At 45.9% G+C, this 19,281-nt stretch overlaps 1 protein-coding gene across 1 annotated transcript; it reads left to right on the top strand.

The window, feature by feature from the left end:
* The first annotated feature begins 4,854 nt into the window (after positions 1–4,854).
* Positions 4,855–18,987, top strand: NUP85 (nucleoporin 85). Its single transcript, XM_074607964.1, has 19 exons — positions 4,855–5,091; positions 5,170–5,263; positions 5,340–5,502; positions 6,474–6,544; positions 7,064–7,107; positions 7,869–7,938; positions 8,905–9,026; positions 9,406–9,540; positions 10,126–10,248; positions 10,632–10,763; positions 12,086–12,192; positions 12,483–12,566; positions 13,197–13,262; positions 13,716–13,867; positions 13,957–14,074; positions 15,451–15,551; positions 17,313–17,464; positions 18,115–18,201; positions 18,793–18,987. The coding sequence occupies exons 1-19, from the start codon at positions 5,059–5,061 to the stop codon at positions 18,892–18,894; spliced, it is 1,956 nt and encodes a 651-aa protein (XP_074464065.1). The 5' UTR covers positions 4,855–5,058; the 3' UTR covers positions 18,895–18,987.
* Positions 18,988–19,281: the final 294 nt, after the last annotated feature.

The raw sequence follows: 19,281 nt of genomic DNA, 5'->3' as shown, positions 1-19,281 counted from the left end.
AGACTGTTCCAGTTAGTCCGTCCTGCCTGTATTCCTTGCATTTAATTAGTCATGTTATTATTTTTTATTTAAGCTACTGGATGGCAAGAAGCACCTGTGGCGAGAGAAAACAACATGCTTCTGTACAAATCCCGCTCGTGCAGTCCGATGGTGTATTAGTCTCCTACAATCTCCCTTCACCTTTTATTTTATCTCTGAAGAGCAGTGGTCAATGCCAATGGATAACGGACCTTCTGAAGTCCATTATCACCACCAAGAAGCAGGACTATATGTGAGGACAAGGAAATAAAGCATCTTAAAACCCACTCTATTCTTCCACTTCGTACATGGCTTTTTTTAAGCGAGACTCAAAACGCATGGGGGACTTTACAGAACAAAAGACAAGTGTAATTTCCCAAAGGACCTTAAGTTCTATTTTCAGAAATGATGCAAGATCACAGAGAAGCGACCGCTGTGAGGAAGGGCGTCACAAGACTGATGTTGCTCGATGGTCCTGTTTTATCTTGCTCTCGTCGCTTCTTCCCCCTCCCTCTTTGAAGACCTCTGTGCCGCAGGTCCAGGAGGAGGATTTCTCTGGGAGATGGGATGAAACTGGTCAAGGCCTGAGAGCGGCATGAAAGAACTGAGCACAGGAATGGCATTAAATGAGACATACATTAAGGCCAGCATCACAAATAGAACAAATGTGCTGAAAAGGAGGCAGGAAAATATGCTAAATTTTATGAGAACGTATGGGATTTCGCTACCACTGCGGAAGTTATACGTGCTCAAAAAAACCCTGAAAACTGTTTCAGTTGTACCACCATTGGTCTTGCCACCAATCACCGAGCAGGTTTCTACAAACCTCATGTTTATATGGCTTTTCTTCTTTCATAGCAACAGAGGAAACTCACATTATACATGACATTCAGTGGAGCTAACAATAAGCAGAGTGCTAAAACCCGCAGAAATAACCAGCTAGACAGCAGCGCTCGGAGCGAGCGGCAGGGGAGAAGCCACACTGGGAACTACAAAGGACCCTGTCCTGCAGCAGAGGGGAGCAAAGGCGAAGCTTTTTGTCTCTCTGAGCTCCTCCTCTTCAACGCACGGAGTTGAAGGGAAGTGAATGGGGAAGCGTCACCGTGAGAATACCAGAGAAATTCCACCTCTGGGAAAACAAAAAATTCCACGTGTTGTTTCCTAAAATATTGCCATGCCTTGTTTCATTCAGCAGTTTTAAAAGGAAAAAACACGATATATCTAGATCTTACAAGTCTCTTAGGCTTTTTTCTCCACCCTCTTTTGAAGAGGGCAGGAAACACGGGCATTCAACATACCTTCCCTTTCACATGGAGATTTTAAGACATTAAGATTTTTAAGACATTAAGGCAGCTACAAGTGGAGTAACACAAGTGTGTGCTACGGCACATTAGCAAGCATAAGCCTACAAAAGCACCTCCAGTCCCTTCAAAACTGTGTTATTTTGCACAGAATAGGAAGCAAATAGTTATTTGAATGAGTAAGCAAGCGAGTAGGGCTGAAGCTGCTTTCTCAGCCTGGACCCTGAAGGTCCGAGTGGCTTATTCAGGCCTTGCTCTTCGTTAATACTCATTTAGCACCGGGAACAGAAAACGCTTTTTGCCTGGGGCACTGCCTGTTCTGTGCCTTCCCTGATCGTGATGCTGATCCATCCCTCTGTTCCCCAGGTCATGAAATAGCTTCCAAACCTCCTATTTTGCAATTTAGTAATTCCCCTCCTCATCAGGCGTTGATTTTTTTGCTGTTTTGTTGTGGTTTCTTGGTGTTTTTTGGTGTTTTTTTTTTCTGACTGGAAAAAAGTAACAGTTTTTCTTTGCCTTCCTCACCAGACCCATAGCCTGCACTCCAAAGCGTTTTTGAGCAGTATGAAGTTCCATGCTGACATGGTGGTTCCCAATTCTACTTAATTACATGGACTGGACCGGCACAGAAGCCTTTTTGACAAGGCGTGCAAGGAGGTCTCCCTTCTGGACGTGTGCAGGCCTCCAGCCAACCTTCAAAGGAAGACTAAGAGATTCCAAGATTTCATACTAAAACTCACCTTTCCCGAGATGACTTCTCCAGGAACCAGCCACTTTCCTTATCAGTTCAAGAGCATCAGTGGCTCCAGACATGAAAAGCCACTTGCATTTTTAGTGAGTAAGCAAGACGTGCCAAGAGACAGCAGGAGAGGATCAAAGAGTTATAGTTCCTAGACGAGCTTCTAGTGTCTCTACACAGGTGGGATCCTGGAGCAGAAGACACTGTCCCTCTCCTAGATCCACCACCTCAGCCATCAACACTTCTCTCTCCACAATAAGGCCAGTGAGACTGATGAGCACTCTCTAGCATCGTTGTACTTGGTAAATGCTGACCATCAGCCTTTGGCTGCCTCTCCCTGCAGGTAGGGCTATGGTTCCCTACAGAGTGGTCCAGAGAGACAAGTGTTATGTGGAAAAGGATAAAAGGAAAGTAAGAGAAACACACACGTCACAGTGAAAGAACACAGGGATGCTCCAGGTACTTGAGAGTCCCCAGGAAAGCCTCAGGTGGCAAGTTCTGCTATCACGGTTGATACACAAACGAGTTCAAATGGAGAGAACTCCATAGGTTCACTACATGGAAAACAAATAGCGACTCCCATCCTTCTGACAAGGACCTCACTTGGTAGACAAGTCTCCAATTTCCATGAAGAAAGTTACCCAGCTCTATAGTAATTATGCATTTTAATTCATTAGTAGCTTTTAATCACGATGCCCATACAAGCAGTGGGCTCTGTATTTTTCTCCAGTCTGAAAGCATAAGCCATTAGAAGTGTCCTTCTACCAGTCACAAGAAACTGATGCAGTTACAGGAGGAGCACCTTACCCTTGAAGAATGGTGGCAGAAGACCCCTCACTGCTGGGTTTTCAGACACCCAGTTTTGATTTGTATCTGAAGCCATTTTAGTAACGCGTGGAAGGATATTTTGGATCTAGATATCAGCACTAACATCCTCAGCAGTCTGCAGCATAGAGCAGCGCCATTTTGCAAGACAGTAGATGAATCTGACTTTGTACAACAGAGATTTGAATACATGCACATCCCAAAATTCCCCCCAAATGCAGGATCTTACCCACAACAGACGATGAGCTTTCTTAAAACTGATGAGTCCTAGTTTCTCAAGTGGGTTTCTCAAGATTTAAGTTCTTCAGGCCTGCAACAAGGTGCTCCTCCCGACTGACCTGAACAGACACCACTTCCTTTTCTCAGCACAGCGTGCTCCTACCACAGATAACTGCTAGCTTTACTGTTATTGCAAATGATGGATGCAGAAGCCAATAAAGTAAAAAAAGGCAGTCCAGCAGTGGAGTGTTGCAGCATTTGTCATATGAGGACAGCGAATTATTTAAGCTATCTTGAAAAATTAATTCTTAGTGAGCTTCTCTGAAAACCACCAGTCTGAGGGGGACTGGCTGCTTCTGGCTGTGAGTTCAGCAAGACAGTGTTGCTAATATTTTTCTTAAAAAGTGTATCACTGAATACATTTGTTATTGAGAGGAACAGGCAAAAAGCGAGGAGTGTGCAGAGATGGGAAGGAGAGCAGACTGGAAGGAAAGGTGCAGCGTGCGGTTAGTGTTTTATCACACCAAGTTATTAACATAGATACTCAAGTTCAATTCCATCGGTATGTGAGCTGCAAAAGTTAGCAGCGAGCGGATTAGGCAGCCTCCAGCAGCCTCAGCAGGGAAACTGCCCCCTCTCGAGGGGGTCTGAACCACCACCCTGACCCCTGCTAGGCAGAGAAGGAAAAAAAATCTCACGACCCTGGGTACGCGAATAAGGCACAGCAGAGTTGTTCTGACACCTGACAGCACCTCTCCCCGACCTGCTGTGACCGATCTAATGCTTCATCATGAGTCCTTCTCCAACCCGCAGGCAACCCACTGAAGTAACAGAATCATAGAATGGTTTCGGTTGGAAGGGACTTTGAAGATATTATCTAGTTCCACACCCCTGCCCTGGGCAGGGACACCTCCCACCAGACCAGGTTGCTCCAAGCCCCGTCCAGCCTGGCCTTGAACCCCTCCAGGGATGGGGCAGCCACAGCTTCTCTGGGCAACCTGGGCCAGGGGCTCACCATCCTCACAGCAAAGAATTTCTTCCTGATATTTAATCTAAATCTCCCCTCTTCCAGTCTGAAGCCATTATCCCTCCTCTGATCACTACATGCCTGGGTAAAAAGTCCCTCCCCATCCTTCCTGTAGCCCCCTTCAGATACTGCAAGGCGCTCTAAGGTCTCCCCGGAGCCTTCTCTTCTCTGCACACCATTTCATTTGCCAGCTTTATCAATGAGCTTGCCCAAGAGCTCCAGCAACTCTGCTCCAGAGAATGTCACCTTCATCAACCTGGAGGCTCATCCACCTGCAAGTGTTTGAAGCGCGTAGAGAAATAAGAGAAACTGGTTATTACGAGGCAATGGAGCGCACACGAAAACAGTGCTGTCTAACACCACGCAGCACGAGCGCCCATGCGGCGCTTAAACCACCGAGACAAGAAAATGAAGTAGATGAAGGGGCAGCCTCCTTCATCCCTCCCTTCCTCCCTCCCTCCCTCCTCCTCCTCCTCCTCCTTCTTCTTCTTCTCACCCCGGGCCCTGCGAGGGGCAGCACCCACGGGCCGCGGAGGCAGAGGCCTGGGGAGTTCGCGGGGCCGCTGGGAGGGGAGCTCGCCCCGCGCGCCAGCAACGCACAGCCGCTGCCTGACGGGACTCCGGGCGGCCCCAGGGAAGCGCCCGAAGCAGCGACTGGCGAGAGCGCGGCCCGTCCCGCCCCGGCGGGGCCTTTGCAGCCGGCAGCGCTTCCGGGGCGTGCGGCCGGCGCCTGCCCGGAACCGTCGGAGCTCCGCCGGTCCCTTCCCTCGGCCCCGGGCCGGCGCCTCAGCCGGTGCCGGCGGTGCGGCGGGGAAGAGCCGGAGCGCGGCGGAGCTGCGGGCGCAGAGCAGGCAGCGGCGCGGGCAGCCGCGGTGGGGCCTCCCCGCGGCCCGGCGGGCGGGAGGCGTGAGGGGAGCGCGGCCGCCGCCATGGAGGAGCTGGACGCGGAGCCGCCGCTGATGGTGAGGGCCGGGACGGGGGGGTGCGGGCGCGGCGCGGGGCGGTGCGGGAGCCTCTGACGGGCCGCCGTCCCCTCACAGGTGGTGCCGGGTGCGGACCCGTCGGCCAGACAGCTGTGCTTCGCCTGGGGCCCCGCCGAGGTGCTGGTGTGCGAGACCCTCTTCGGCCGCAGAGGTGGGTCCCCGTCCTGGGGGGGGTCGGGCCGGGCGCTGCCGCCCGGGGCGCTGAGCCGGGGTGTGTTGCGTTGCAGGTAGCGGGGATGGAGGGCAGCTCTCCTCCCGCGTCTTCGTGGTCCGCAAGGATCAGGACATCTACATCCAGACCTTGAGGAAACTCTTCAACGAGTCGCACGGGATCTTCATCGGGCTCCAGCGGAGCGAGGAGGAGCTGGCGGGGAAGTCGAGGAGGGCGCAGTGAGTGGGTGGGGAGCGGGAGGGGGGAAGGACCCCGCCGACCTGCTCCTTCTCCAGCCAGGCAAATGCCATTGACTCGGCAACCCAGACTGGTCAGAACCGCAGTACTCAGTAGCGGTGCAGAAAAAAATGCCACTTTTAGGGTAATTTTACAAAACAAAGCCCTGATCCTTCCAGTAACCCTGCTGACCAGCACCTTTGGGCACATAGCCAGCTGTCATGGCTGGGATGGGGTTGACTTTCTTGCTAGTAACTGTTGTAGTGCTGTGGTTTTGGGCTTGGGATGACAGTAGTGTTGGTAGCACACTAATGTTTTTGGTTGTTGCTGAGCAGTCGAGGCCTTTTCTGCCCCTCACACTGCCCCACCAGCGAGGAGTCGGGGGGGGGGGGGGGGCACAAAAAGTTGTGAGGGGACACAGGACAGCTGAGCCCAACTGACCCAAGGGACATTCCACGCCGTATGACATCATGCTCAGTATGTAAAGCTGTGGAAGAAGGAGGAAGGCGAGGGATGTTCAAAGTGATGGCATTTGTCTTCCCAAGTCACTGTGATGCCTGATGGAGCCCTGCTTTCCTGGGGATGGCTAAACACCCATCTGCCGATGGGAAGCAGGGAATGAATTCCTTGTTTTGCTTTGCTTGTGTGCGCCCCTTTTGCTCTGCCTATTAAACTGCCTTTATCTCAACCCAGGAGTTTTTTTCTCACTTTTACTCTCCCCATTCTTTCCCCCATCCCACCTGGGGGAGTGAGCGAGCGGCTGTGTGGTCCTACTTGCTGTCTGGGGTTAAACCATACCACCAGCAACCGCTACACACAGCCTTGCTGGCTCCCACAGGATTCATGCTCCCACGTGCCCAAGTGCTGGGAGCATCCACTGCTGCAGAGAAACCCGCAAGGCTTTAGCAGACAACAGGCATGAGACGGAAACTCAAACAGCTCTCTCTAAACAAAGCCTTTTTGTGTTTGGCAGATTGGTTCAAGTGAGTAAAAACTACCGATCGGTGATAAGAGCCTGTATGGAGGACATGCACCAGGCAGCTAGTAAGTTTGTTTCTTCTCTTACCGCAATAAAAGGAAATGCTATTTGTGATTATAAAAGTAGCATTTCAATTGTAAGTTAATGCAACTACTGTAATATAGCATGCATAGATTTCAGTAATTATCAAGACTTCATTTCCTTTCAGGAGATTTACAAGTTGATTTGTAAATCTGGTCTCAGAGATTATTTTTTTCCACTGTGTTATAACTGATTTTCTGGGGACTTGCAGTCTTTGCAGTTTTATGGGAAACTGAGTCCAAATTAACAGCTTGCTCCCCCCAAAAGTGGGAGATTTTGCTCTTCCCTTCCATCCGTGCTATGCGGCCATACCCAGATTTGTACAGGATTTATAAAAAAAAAAAACTTGTAAAGTTTTGTATAAAAGTTAGCTTTGCCATGTGTGCACTCATTTAGGTCTGTGTTTGATGAGTGATCAGGTACTGTTGTCTTTATTTATGAGCCCCAAAAGGGCTGTGAAAGGTAAATACGTTGCTCTTTGACTTGCCTTATTCTTCCCTCAGTTTCAGCCCGGGACCCTGCCCTGCAGAGCCAGTACAGCACTCAGGTAACTGCAGTCGTGTCATGTAGTCACAACTGAACATCAGTCACCAGCTAGTAAATTTATGAAGGCCAACACTGGCAGTAAGGCATTTTAGATTTAACTCTGGCTTAGTATATTGCATGCATTTCATGACCAAGAATAGTTAGCTCCTTTATTTCTAAAACATCTGGATTCAGTGCCATTTCTTAAACATGTATTCAGTGTTATAGGTGTGATGTTTTCTTGTCATCTTAAAGGCAGCTGTGGGCCAGTACTTGCCTGTCTGAAACTTCACCTCTGAAACACTCCGGTGAACTGCATCTGAGCCTCGTAGCAAGCTCTAGATGTTCACCATGAACTTCCAGACACTGGGAGAGTGTCATGGGAAGAGCAGATTGCTCACAGTAGTTTTGTCCTATTAGCTGCAGTGATGTTGCTTCATTGGCCTTTCTTTCTTCCTTTGCTGTTTGTATTGTTAAATCTCAGGAGTGCAAAACGGCTAAAAATAACACTTTCTGTACTATTTAGTATTGCCCACCGATGACAGATTATCATTGCATTTCAATACACAAACAGCTTCAATATCTTCTAAGCTGAATGGGTGTAGAGAAGTGGGGTCTGTTTCTGTATTTTAATTTGTGTCTCTGAAATGTCATTATGACATTTCTCTTGTCTATAAGAACTGAGCTTCACTGATTGCTATGGACAGCAGATGCCTTTATATGGTTAAAAAACCCCACCTGGAAGAATTGCTGAATCTGAAACGTGGCCCGGCTTTTTTTTAGGTTTCTATTCTCTCTGCAATGGAGCTGATCTGGAACCTGTGTGAGATTCTGTTTGTTGAAGCAGCTGCAGGTGAGCAGTGAACTATCCTGATGTTAAGACTGAAGGGCTTTTTGTTTGCTTATTTATTTGTTTAAAATGTGTATAGCATCCGTTTTGTCATATTTTAATATGTTTTAGAGACACAACAAGTGCCAACAAGCCTTTTAATACCTCTTCTGCCTCAGTAAATTGCCTTCTTCATATTGAATTATGTCAAGCTATTAGATTTGCTTTCTACTTTTCCCCCTCATGTAGTTCACTACAATTTAAATTGTCTTTTTAACAGAAAGGTAGTGAAGAAGAGGGATATCAAAAGTTGTTGCCAATTTATTTGACTTCTAAGGATAAACACATCTTTAAGCATCAAATACATTGATGCCAACTAACATTTATGCATTATCTGGTGCAACTCCTTTAGGATGTCATTTAGGATACCGTTTAACTTCAGGATGCCATTTTTGAAGTCAGTTTGTTTACACCATAATTTTAAAGCAGTAAATGTTTTTTAAGGAAATCAGATTATACAAACAAATATGCTTCTTGCACAGTCCCAGAACTCTAAGACAGATTCACAAATTGTAGATTACTTAAGAAAAGTTAATCACCTAGTGCCAGATTTCCTCCTCATATTCAGTTAACAATAATGAGTTAATGCTAAATTAAACAGAAACATTCTATGTGTCTTTTGTCATTGCAAGATTTATGATCTCAATCGCTCACCTTTTATTTCTTCAAGTAACTGGTTAGGGTTTTCTGCTGGACTCTGCTGCTGTTCTGTCTAAAATTTGCCACAGAGAAATCTGTCAGCAGCCTGGTTCTCCCACCGCCTGATGACTTAAGGAACTCTGTTCTTTTTAATTTGAGTATGGCATGTAGAAATCCAATCAGTAAACCTCATCTAGTGATTGTCAGACCATTAAGGTTAGAAGCATGTAAAGTAGCAGTTTGGGAACAAACAGTTGGGAACTAAAAGAATGAAATCTCCTCTGCATAAAGCTGGTCCCCTGCTGCTTCGCCTCCTCGACTGGGTTCGACTTCATGTCTGTGATGTGGACAACATGGTCCGTGAAGTTCTGAGCAGTGAAAATCCATCGAAACACGAGCTCTTCTGGAACGTGGTGAGTATAGTCACCTATAAGATTCTTCAACCATGAGAATTCACGCTTGTGTGTTTTGTCTTCCTCCTCCCCACTTGGCACTAGACTACGTCCCAGGAACTAATAGCTAGGACACTGCTACTGTCTGCCTGCATAGGTTTTAAGATGAAGCCATTCTTATGATCATCCTGCCCTCATTCCCGTCCTGATCCTTTCAACTTTCATGATTTATAGAGGTCAAGACTTACACGGTGTACTTGAATTAGTAGGGCCTACAGTTTAAGCATTTTAACTCCACTTAACTTGCCTGAATCGCAAGTTAAAGTTCCCCTCTGATACTCCTCCTGGGTATTTTGTAGCCTTGCGCCGTGCAGTGCTCACAGACAGGTGGCTTTTTCAGGTGGATGTCTTTGTGCTGCAAGGCCGAATGGATGAAGCACGGCACTTGCTCTCCAAGGAAGCCAGCGCCAATCCCACATCAGTGAACATGTACAAAATCTTGGACGACTTGATGAAGAAGATGCCTATGCCCAGTGTATGTACAAAGTGGATTTTTTTCATGCAGTTCCACTGGGAAAAGAGAGAAGAGGGATGGCAGGATTAGTCCAGTCTGTTTCATCTCTGCTGCGGCTCCTGTAACATCCTGCCTGTTGACCATTAAAATATCTCAGTCTTAATCCTTTACAGTAATAATACTTGTGTTCTTGACTTGCTCAAAAGACCCAACCATACAGGCAAAAACCTGTTAGGTGACAAAATTACATAGTTAGAAAGATCATTTTTGCAGCAGGACACATTATCCAGTTGTCTAAAACTTTCTCGTCTGAATTTTCTTGTACAGAACATTCTCTTAAGACTTTTCCAGCAGGGTTTCCCTCTGTTGCAGTGATCTCCTTGTGGAGGAAAAATTGCAGCTGCATCATGGTAATCTCTCATAGGCTCTCCTTTGTCTTATTTAGGTGGGTGGAATAAGAGACTTCAAATGAAGCTGTAGAACCAGGAAAACTTTGATGGCAGCCCCATTTTTAGCTTTTTAGAATGAATGACTGAGTTCAGCTCAAGCGCCTGTTGTGATTTGACTTGGTGTTTCCTTTATTTTATGTATCTTCTCTTTGTTCAGCTTAGCAACACCCAGACACTGACCGAGATGGAGCTGAAATGGCAGCACTGGCATGAAGAATGTCAGCGCTATCTACAGGATGGAACTTTTGCTTCCAATTCCCACATGGAATCCATCTGCAAGGTGTGTTTTTTTGCTGGGAAGGAAAGAAACTGTGGACAAGTATTGTATCCATCCTCGTGTATTTCAGGAGCCCCGTGTAGCCATAAGTAACTTGAGTGTGCTGGATGATCTGTTCATTAAATCGGGAGATTTCAGGCCAGTCTTCTGTACTGCGTTCTTTGTTTTGCAACAGTCTTTGCAAGCCTGGGCGGATTGTTTTCTCTTTGTGTCCAAGGCCACAAGACTGATTAGGAAGCTGAGCTCTGAGAAGGTCTTTGTCCTTTGTTATTTAATTTTGATTCAATTCTCAACTTTGCAAAATCGGAGTAATGCCTCTGAAGAGTTACAATGCAGCTGTGTACATTGCTGAATTTGCAGAATTACTCCTGTTTTTCTCCCATTAGATCCTGCTGGGAGATGAGGATGCCATACTGGAGAAAAAGGAACTCATGACTACTTGGTACCACTTTCTGGTTACCCGACTCCTGTATTCCCATCCAACCGTGAAGCCAATGGAACTGCGGTTTTATGCACAGGTATGCGGTAGAATTATTCTTACATTCTTCACCGTTTCTTGCACACAAGGGTTACTTAAAGAAGAACTTTGGGAGGGTTGACATCTTACAGCAGCTACGTACCTGTAAGACGTTTCCTATGTTAAAGAAGTTCCTTTGCCTTAGGTTTGCCGTGGCAGAGTCTCTGGCAAAAATCCCTCCTAAAATAATTTGACTGATACAGCAGCAAGGAGAGCTCAAGCTGGGTGCTTCTGCAGAGGGACCCAAAACAAAGAAATTCCTGGGCAATTATACCCTTAAGATCTATGCATCCGCCCCTTGCGCTCTTCAGTGCCTCACACATGCCACCTGGTCCAATGGTAGTTTATGGTCTGGGGTCTTCTTATTCCTCATTGGATTCTCTCTCTGTCTCCAGCGGGGCCGTTAACTGTTCTTGTCGGGTTGCAGCCTTTGCTAACGGTAGTAGCTTCCTTATCTCCTGGTTTGTAGCGGTCTCAGGGCCTTCCTTTGTGTAACTAAGTAGAAGTGCGAAACAAGTTCAAGTTATCTAGGTGAAAGTTCACAGCTTGCGGCCTAAGGCTTCAGCAACTTTAGCTACTTGTGCTGAGTTCTATATAAGTAGTACGGCAATGCAGCCTAACACTAAGCGATTAATTTTATTTAAACCAAACCACTAATATTCCATATTCCTTTACAGTCTTCCCTTTGTTTTTATGCGAGCATTCCTGCTAATACGTCAAGAACCCTTGAAGTTCTTCAAGGCATTTGACTATTGCCTGTAGTCTCATATAGAAAATTACTACAAGTAACGGGCTAACAGCATCACTGCTGGGTGGAGCACGCGATCATAGATTACCGTAGCTGTTGGTGACCACCCAAAAAGAGTTTCCCACCTTCGATGTTCTCCATCCTTCTTCACTCTTTCCAAGACATGATGTATCTCTTCTGTATCATGATGGACAGTGATTAGAGGTTTTTTGTCCGTCATTTCAAACACGTTGTAGCAATTGACATTGGTCATCGTGCTGTAGCGGTTTCTTCCCCAGTGCAAGATTCATTCTGATGGGGGAATTTGTAAGTGGACTGGGAGACTGATACAGTGGACAAATAATTGTTGAAGACCCAGTCTCTTCAGTGTCTAATGTTACCGGTTTATTCCTGCAAATAGTTTTCCTGGTTTCTTTATGCTAAAATAAGGAAAAATCTGTTTTATTAATGTGTTCAGCCTCTATGACTTACTATTTCCCATAAAATAACCTAAACGAGGCTGCTGCATCCAAATGTCTTCCTTTTACCATCTCACAACTTCTGCATTTATCATGTCTTGTAATCTCATTCCACAGTCTAGTATGGACCTGTTCCTGGGTGGAGAAAGCAGCCCTGAGCCTCTAGACACGATTTTAATGGCAGCCTTTGAATTTGAGATGCATCAAGTGATCAAGGAATGCAGGTTGAGTTTTAAGGTTTTTGATTCTCTAGTTTTACAGTATTGCTTCTGTGTGCATTCACTCCAGTAGTACTTGGGGTAGAGGATATGGGTACAGCCCACCTCATCATCCTTTCAAAGAATTTAGCAAGAATATGTGAAGGAGGCAGCAGTTAGGTCTGGGACATTGTAACCAGACATTTTACTGTGTAATACAGTTTCTGTATTGGTAAGAAACGCCTGTGGAAAACCTGACCCACTCCTTGGCAGTGGTAGGCTTATTTTTTTCTTTCTTTTGCTTGCTTCAAATACAGCATTGCCCTGAGCAACTGGTGGTTTGTGGCTCATCTGACTGACCTGCTCGATCACTGTAAAATCCTGCAGTCTCACAATCTCTAGTAAGTATTTCTTTGCATTGATTATTCAGACGCCCAGCAGCAAGGATGACTGAAACAGCATGTGGGTTTTGGTCGAAAAGGAGCAACTTGGGCATATACAGAGGATGGAGAGTAAAGGTGCTGCATGTGCCTCTGAAGTTACAGGCAGCCCAGATGCTCTGAGCAGCAGCAGCAGTTGCTGACCTGATGAATTTGACGTGCTACTCTACAGTGCCTCAGTACAGTGTTGGGATATTTTTTTAAAATATAATTTTATCTGAAATACAATCAAGGGCCCAAATCTTTGTGATTATTTGGAATAGTGAGAAACTCATCTAAAAAGAGTTCTGTATTTATGTTCCGAATAAATTTAAGTTTGAGCAATCAAATTTTGCTATCTGAATTCCCTTGAAGTTTCAGCTTCTTAAAGCACTTTCTCTCAGTTATATTTGTTAAGTGCTGTAAATATTTGGCAGGTCTCCCCAAGGAGAAAGCTGACCAGCATGCTTAGGCCTGAGGTACAAAGCTTATTAAGATAGCCCATGAGAAAACATGCTGCATAAATTAAAAGTACTTGTGAAATAAAATCAGCATTTTTTTCCCAGTGAGGTACAAATAATAATGCCTGTTTCTTTTCTCTCTTTTCCCCAGTTTTGGTTCAAATATGCGTGAATTCCTTCTGCTAGAGTATGCCTCAGGACTCTTCTCCCATCACAGGTAACAACTTTTTTTTTTGAACTCAGAGGACAGACTAACAGGGAGGCAACCAAAACAACTAAATACGTGTTAATGAAGTAAAACAGCAAAACGTACAGAAGCCGCTGTTAGAATTTCAGCAAAGGTGTCCCTAAGGGATCGTACACCACCAGCACGTTCCCTTTCCTGAATGAAAGACAAAAGCTCGCTGTTAGAACCCATCAAAGCGTATTGACCAGGACAGAATTACTCCTGCCACTGTGGCTATTTTGGTACAGAGCAAGTTGCACCGAAGCACTCGTGAGAGGCAGGTATTCCACAGTTGCATAATAGGCAGCTGGTAAAAGCTGAATACTAAGTTAATCAGCGCTAACTGTTATTAATGCGGACTCAGCTTCTCCTCGTGGCTTTATCATTCTGCTTATTGTAAGATTTATACAATTGGAATTCTTGATGATTTTTTCCCCCTCTCAGCCTGTGGCAGCTGGGGGTAGATTACTTTGACCACTGTCCAGAATACGGCAGGGTGTATTTGGAACTTCATATTGAACGGATACCCCTTAACACAGAACAGAAGGCCCTCAAAGTGCTGAGGATCTGCGAGCAGAGACAGATGCATGAACAAGGTGATTGATTCTTAAATCTCATCGTTTTGTAGCGATACAAGTGAAACTACTGAAGCTAATTATTTCCCTCTTCTGTGTTTTCTCCTAAGTTCGTAGCATCTGTAAAATCATGGCCATGAAAGCTCTGCGGAATAATCGCTTGGGCTCTGCCCTGTCCTGGAGCATCAGAGCTAAGGATGCGGCTTTTGCTACACTGATATCCGATCGGTGAGTCTGAGTCAGCAGCTCTCAGGCTGCTGCTGCTGTAGCGGGGCGGTCGGAAGGGGTGAAGGCAGCCGCTCTGCCGTGCTCCTGCTGCGGGCAGGTTGGGATTGTCTTTCCCTCAGACCAAGTACCTGCTTCTGGACTAGAAAATTACATCCTTGGGTACTCTCATCTACAGTACCCATAGCTGTTTCTTTTCTACACTGTTTTACTTCATGAAATCAGGAGATGAAACAGATTGGCTTTATCTAACAGTCCAATCCTCTTAGACCTTGCTTTGATAAACATTTCTTCTGGCAATCTCTCTGTCTTACGCACTGCCCTTTCACGTGCTGTGACACGGCCGTTTGATGGGCTGTACAGGGAACTGCTTTGGGCAGAGGATATTCCCCTTCTGTCCTTTATTCAGCAGATCATTTTAACCAGTCTAGTTCACAGTGCAATCTCAGACAAGTCAGGAGTCGTTACTTAAGCCACCATTCGCAAAAAAAATCTCAAGCCACAGCTAGAACATATGTAACAAAGAGTAAAGTTCTGTCATGTCCCTGGTTTTGCATAAGCTTGTCACAATATCTGACCTTGCAGGGGTGGGAAGGTTGTTATAAAACTCAAGAGGATGCTGACACTTAGCTTAGGCCTAGACAAAAGATACGGCAACTCTCTTCATGCTTTTTAATCTCTAGCCATCCATGTCATGTATTTTTTTGCTAATTGGAAATAGGCAGGTATCAATCTCTTTGCATAGTTAGAGTATAATTTTGAAATTACACTCTGGGTAGGTGGCCAGGCAATACTCTGTCTTCAGCAGTGAAAAAAAAGGAGTAGTAAGAGATTGCTGGTTTGGGTTTTTGGTGTTTTTTTTTTTTTCATTAGTTCTTTGAGGGAGTGGGAATCATTATATTTCTTTCAACAGAAGGTGAAAGAAAACCATCACAGGAAGCAGCTCTGAAAAAAGCAGCATAATGAAGGCTGTGACAAAACAGATGAAAAGCTTTTAGAATTGTTTTTGTTCCTGCTGCTTATCAACATTTTTACACAGCAGAAAAATAGAGCTTTTGTTATGATCTGGGAGTGTTACTTATGCATCCACCAGCCTCAGCTTCCTGTGCTCCTTCCTTCACTTATTCCTTTTAAAGAATAGATCTCAACTACCACAAAATCTAGAAGAATAAATAAAACGTCTGTTAAACACACATTACACCCGTTCATTGGCCACTCTGAGGAAACATGTTGATGTCTTCTGAAAGCCTCATGGGAGGTTGATTAAGATGGAACTCAGTTGTACAGTAAAGCTTTCTGGGAAGGGAATAGGAGATGCAAAATGAATGCGGACGATGTTCTCCCCTTTAAGCTTTTATTGTGTTTTACTTTCTCCCTAGATTCCTTAAGGACTATTGTGAAAGGGGATGCTTCTCTGACTTAGACCTCATTGATAATTTGGGACCATCCATGCTGCTTAGTGACCGGCTAACGTTTCTTGGTAAGAAGCATCTACAGTTTTCATTCTAATCTGTTATTTAGAACACAGTTCACTCCACAGAATTATTTGGATTTGCCTCTTCCTCCATCTGGCTACATCCTGTTTCAGTGATGAGGGGAAGGCAAGTGAGCGAAGGTGATTTGGGATGCAGCCCTCTTGCTACCGGGGGACTGCATTTCCCATTGCATTCACAGTAGGCGTCTGTTCTGCACTGCTTCGAGCAGGGTAGTCTTGAATTCCGCCACTTGTAGGCCTCCCCTTTCTTAGTCGTTTTCCAGACTGTGTCACTATCCACAGAGACTTTGAAATATTAACAAACACAATCTGGAAGACCTTAGGGGGCTTCCTTAGAAGAGAAAACCACTGGTTTAAGTTACTTTGACAGCGTGATAGTTTTACTAACTTCGTAAAGTTCTCCAAAATCTCAACATCTTGTGTTGGTTCAGCGTGCCAATTTCAAGCTCACTCGAACACAAGATCTCTCCTACCCTTTCACTGTAGCAGTTGTGCCAAGTAACAGCGGAGGGCCCCCAGCTTGTTTCCTTTACATACCGCAGCTTCCTTCTCCTGCCTGGCACAAGCGCGGGCTGTGGTAACCTGCCCATCTGGCTGCAGCTGCTCTGGGGCCTTTGATTAACGGAGCAAGGCAGGAAATGGAGCTGAAACGCACCTTTCTCTGGAGCTGTGGCTGTTAGCAAGCCCAATTACTGGGGCCAAAATCTAATAGGAATTTGGAATAGCTGTTGGCAATTGGACCGACCCCCTTCTGGCTGACACCAGCACTGCGGTGAGGGTGATCCTGAATTTCATCTGTTCCCATTTGGTCCAACCTTGCAAAACTGGAACTGTATTTCCTTCATTTAAACCTTATCCCAAATGAAGCTTAGAAGCTAACTGTAACTTACCAAATTGGTAATCCCTCCTCTCTCTGTATGCCCAGCGTCACCCAGTGACCCCTGCATCAGCCCCAAAGATTTGTAGTTTAGTTGTGTAACTGTGTTATAATCTGTGTTTGTAGAGAAATTACCTCCCTTTCTGCTTTTTATAAAAAATCCTAAAAGGCCTGAAAATATTTCTGCTTGTCTTTCCTTTGGAGGTTTTAGACACATCAGTGTATTTTTGCTGGAAAACTTTCCCATCTTGAGCTCAAGCATTAGTTAAAGGGGAATGGGAATTATTACTTCCAGTATTTTGACAGTTCAGTGGATATAAAACAAAGCCACGGAATAAAACTCACTTTCATCCTCAGCCAGTTCTCACGTGCTGGATATTGATCTAACATTCTTAACGAAAGCAGAACTCTCCACATTAACAAAGATCTCAGTTTCCATTTAAACAGTCAGGAGGACAATGAAGCCTTTCAGACCTCCTGATATTCTGCAATATCAAAACCAACATTCACCCCCTGCCTCTCTCTCCCCGCCTGCTCCTGGTTTTTGCAGGCACCACTGGTGTCTCTAAGCTCTCCCTGCAAACACGCAGCACCAGGCAGCATCAGGTAGCGAACAGGCTGGTTCGCGCAGGAGACCTTACCAAGAACAGTGACAGGTTCTGGCTGCCTTTTCAGCCAGCCTCTATTTGAACCTTTCTTCATGCACGAGATTCCCATTCCCCCAGACTCGGCTGCTTTGGAGACTCATTTCAGGTGGGGGTGATTCTACCACAGCCTTCGTGGGAGCAAACGGACCTCCTGCCACCAGTAACCCGGGTCTGACTGACAGACACTGACGCTTTTTACCCTTCACCAACACCCGTGTGTAGGGAAGTACCGAGAGTTCCACCGGCTGTACGGGGAGAAGCGGTTCTCTGAAGCTGCCAGGTTGCTTTTGATGCTGATGACGGCTCACATTGCTCCTTGCTCCTTCTGGATGACCCTGCTGACAGATGCCCTTCCCCTGCTGGAGCAGAAAGAGGTGAGCAGCCTGGTCACACAAGACAAAGAGCCCCTCGCGCCTTTCTTTTCTTTTCTTCCTGAGAAGGTGCCTCAAATCGGAGACCCCCCTTTCTGCCCCCAGGCGAGGACTTGCACTTCCAGTGCAAAAGAACTGCTCGTGGCAGTTCCCGAATTGCAAAACTCTCCAAGTGTCCTGTCAGCGGGAGCACACAGGACCCAGGATAGGACAATCAACTCTTAACTTGGTTCCCTGCTTTTAGAAAACAACAGTAGAATACATACATGCGATAATTTAAGTACACGCTGCATCCAGTTCCTTCTGGTACTTGGCCTGAAGATTTTTCTAGCATGCTTCCTTCTTTGAAGCTGATTTTTTGCTTTAAGATCCACCAAGAAAATGACAGTTTAGCAGTTACAGACCCGTGACCGGATAAAGCCCAGAGAACCCGCCCTCACCTCGCAGCTGGCCCTGCTTTGCACAGGAGGTGGCACTAGAGACCACCCAAAGTCACTTCCAGCCTGAATTAGCCTCTGATCCTGTGATTTCAAGGGTCAGACCGGATCTGTGGGAGCGTGAAAGTGTTCCCTTCCTCTCAACTGAGTTATCTTCTCAGACTCTGTGATGTCCTTAAACTTGATTATTTTCAGGAAATACTTTGATTTCCACAGGTGGTATTTTCAGCAGAGCAGACTTACGAGTTGATGCGGTGCCTGGAGGACCTGACAGCACAGAAGTCGGATAAGCAGAAATTCCAGGTAGCTCCTTTTTTGAGGACAACCGGATAACGAATCGGTGGGGCTGTGGGGAGGGTCAGGGAAAGCAAACTCTAAATTTATATTCCATCGTGGGGGCAGAGAAGGGGAGAGGCTGCGTTCCTGATGCTGGTATGTGGTGTTATTTTTAAAGGCCAGCCAAATGAGGCATCATCGACGGATACTTAAGTATCCGCAAAGCCAGTACAGGAGTGCTGCCACTCCTCACTGTTCCGCTGTCACTGGACTGAGATGCTTTTCCAAGAAAAGTAATTGCAAATGAAAAGCTGAGATGCTGCCGTCTAACAGCTCGAGCTATGAAACGTTCCAGGCGCAGAACAGGGAGCCATTTGCTCCACATGCAAACCCCTGCAGCTGCCAAAAAAAGAAAAGGCTTGGCAATGCTCTCTTGTCTTGATCTAAAAGTAGGAAATGTAGCTTTTGCTCTTCTCAGGAGGTCCCTGTGACAGGTAAATACATAGACGCTCTTCCTCTTAATGACCTGCATCTGTACTTTCCAAAACTCTGAAAAAGAACCTGTTGCCAGCTCATTACTGCGTGTAGCAGCGTAACCCAAACTCTGCTCGTTTTTAGGATGAGGACGTGGAGACTGTGAAAGTGGAAATGCTGAGACTTGCTCTTGCACGAAATCTTGCACGAGTCATCGTCAAAGAAGGCACGTTGGAAGGATCGTGAAGACAGCAATATGTGATTTTACTCATCCTGTGTGGCTCACTGTACATAAACCTGACTGCTTTTCTAAGAATAAATGTTTTGTTTTGCATATTGCTTGGGGATTCGTTCTTGTCTTCCATAAACATAACTTTAAAGAAATATAAACGTAACTTGTGAGAAGGAGCTGCATCAAAATGTTAAGGTTGCTTGTTCTAACTTGCTCTGGCAGCCCTCCCCTGGCAAAGTAAACCGCGTTACCAATGGTGTTACCTTGCCTTTTTCAGTTGCTTTAACGCCCAGGACTGAAATTAAGCCCACCTTTTAAACCGCTGGGGTTTTAGAAAACAGCAACGTCTCCATTTTTGCTTAGTTTGGATGGTCTTGAGCTGATGGGTTGAGTTTTAGGAT

The sequence above is a fragment of the Larus michahellis genome, chromosome 14, assembly GCF_964199755.1.
Source record: "Larus michahellis chromosome 14, bLarMic1.1, whole genome shotgun sequence".
Taxonomy (NCBI): Eukaryota; Metazoa; Chordata; class Aves; order Charadriiformes; family Laridae; genus Larus; species Larus michahellis.
Note: the sequence above shows the minus strand (reverse complement) of the source record. Positions and strands in the feature narration are given on the sequence as shown.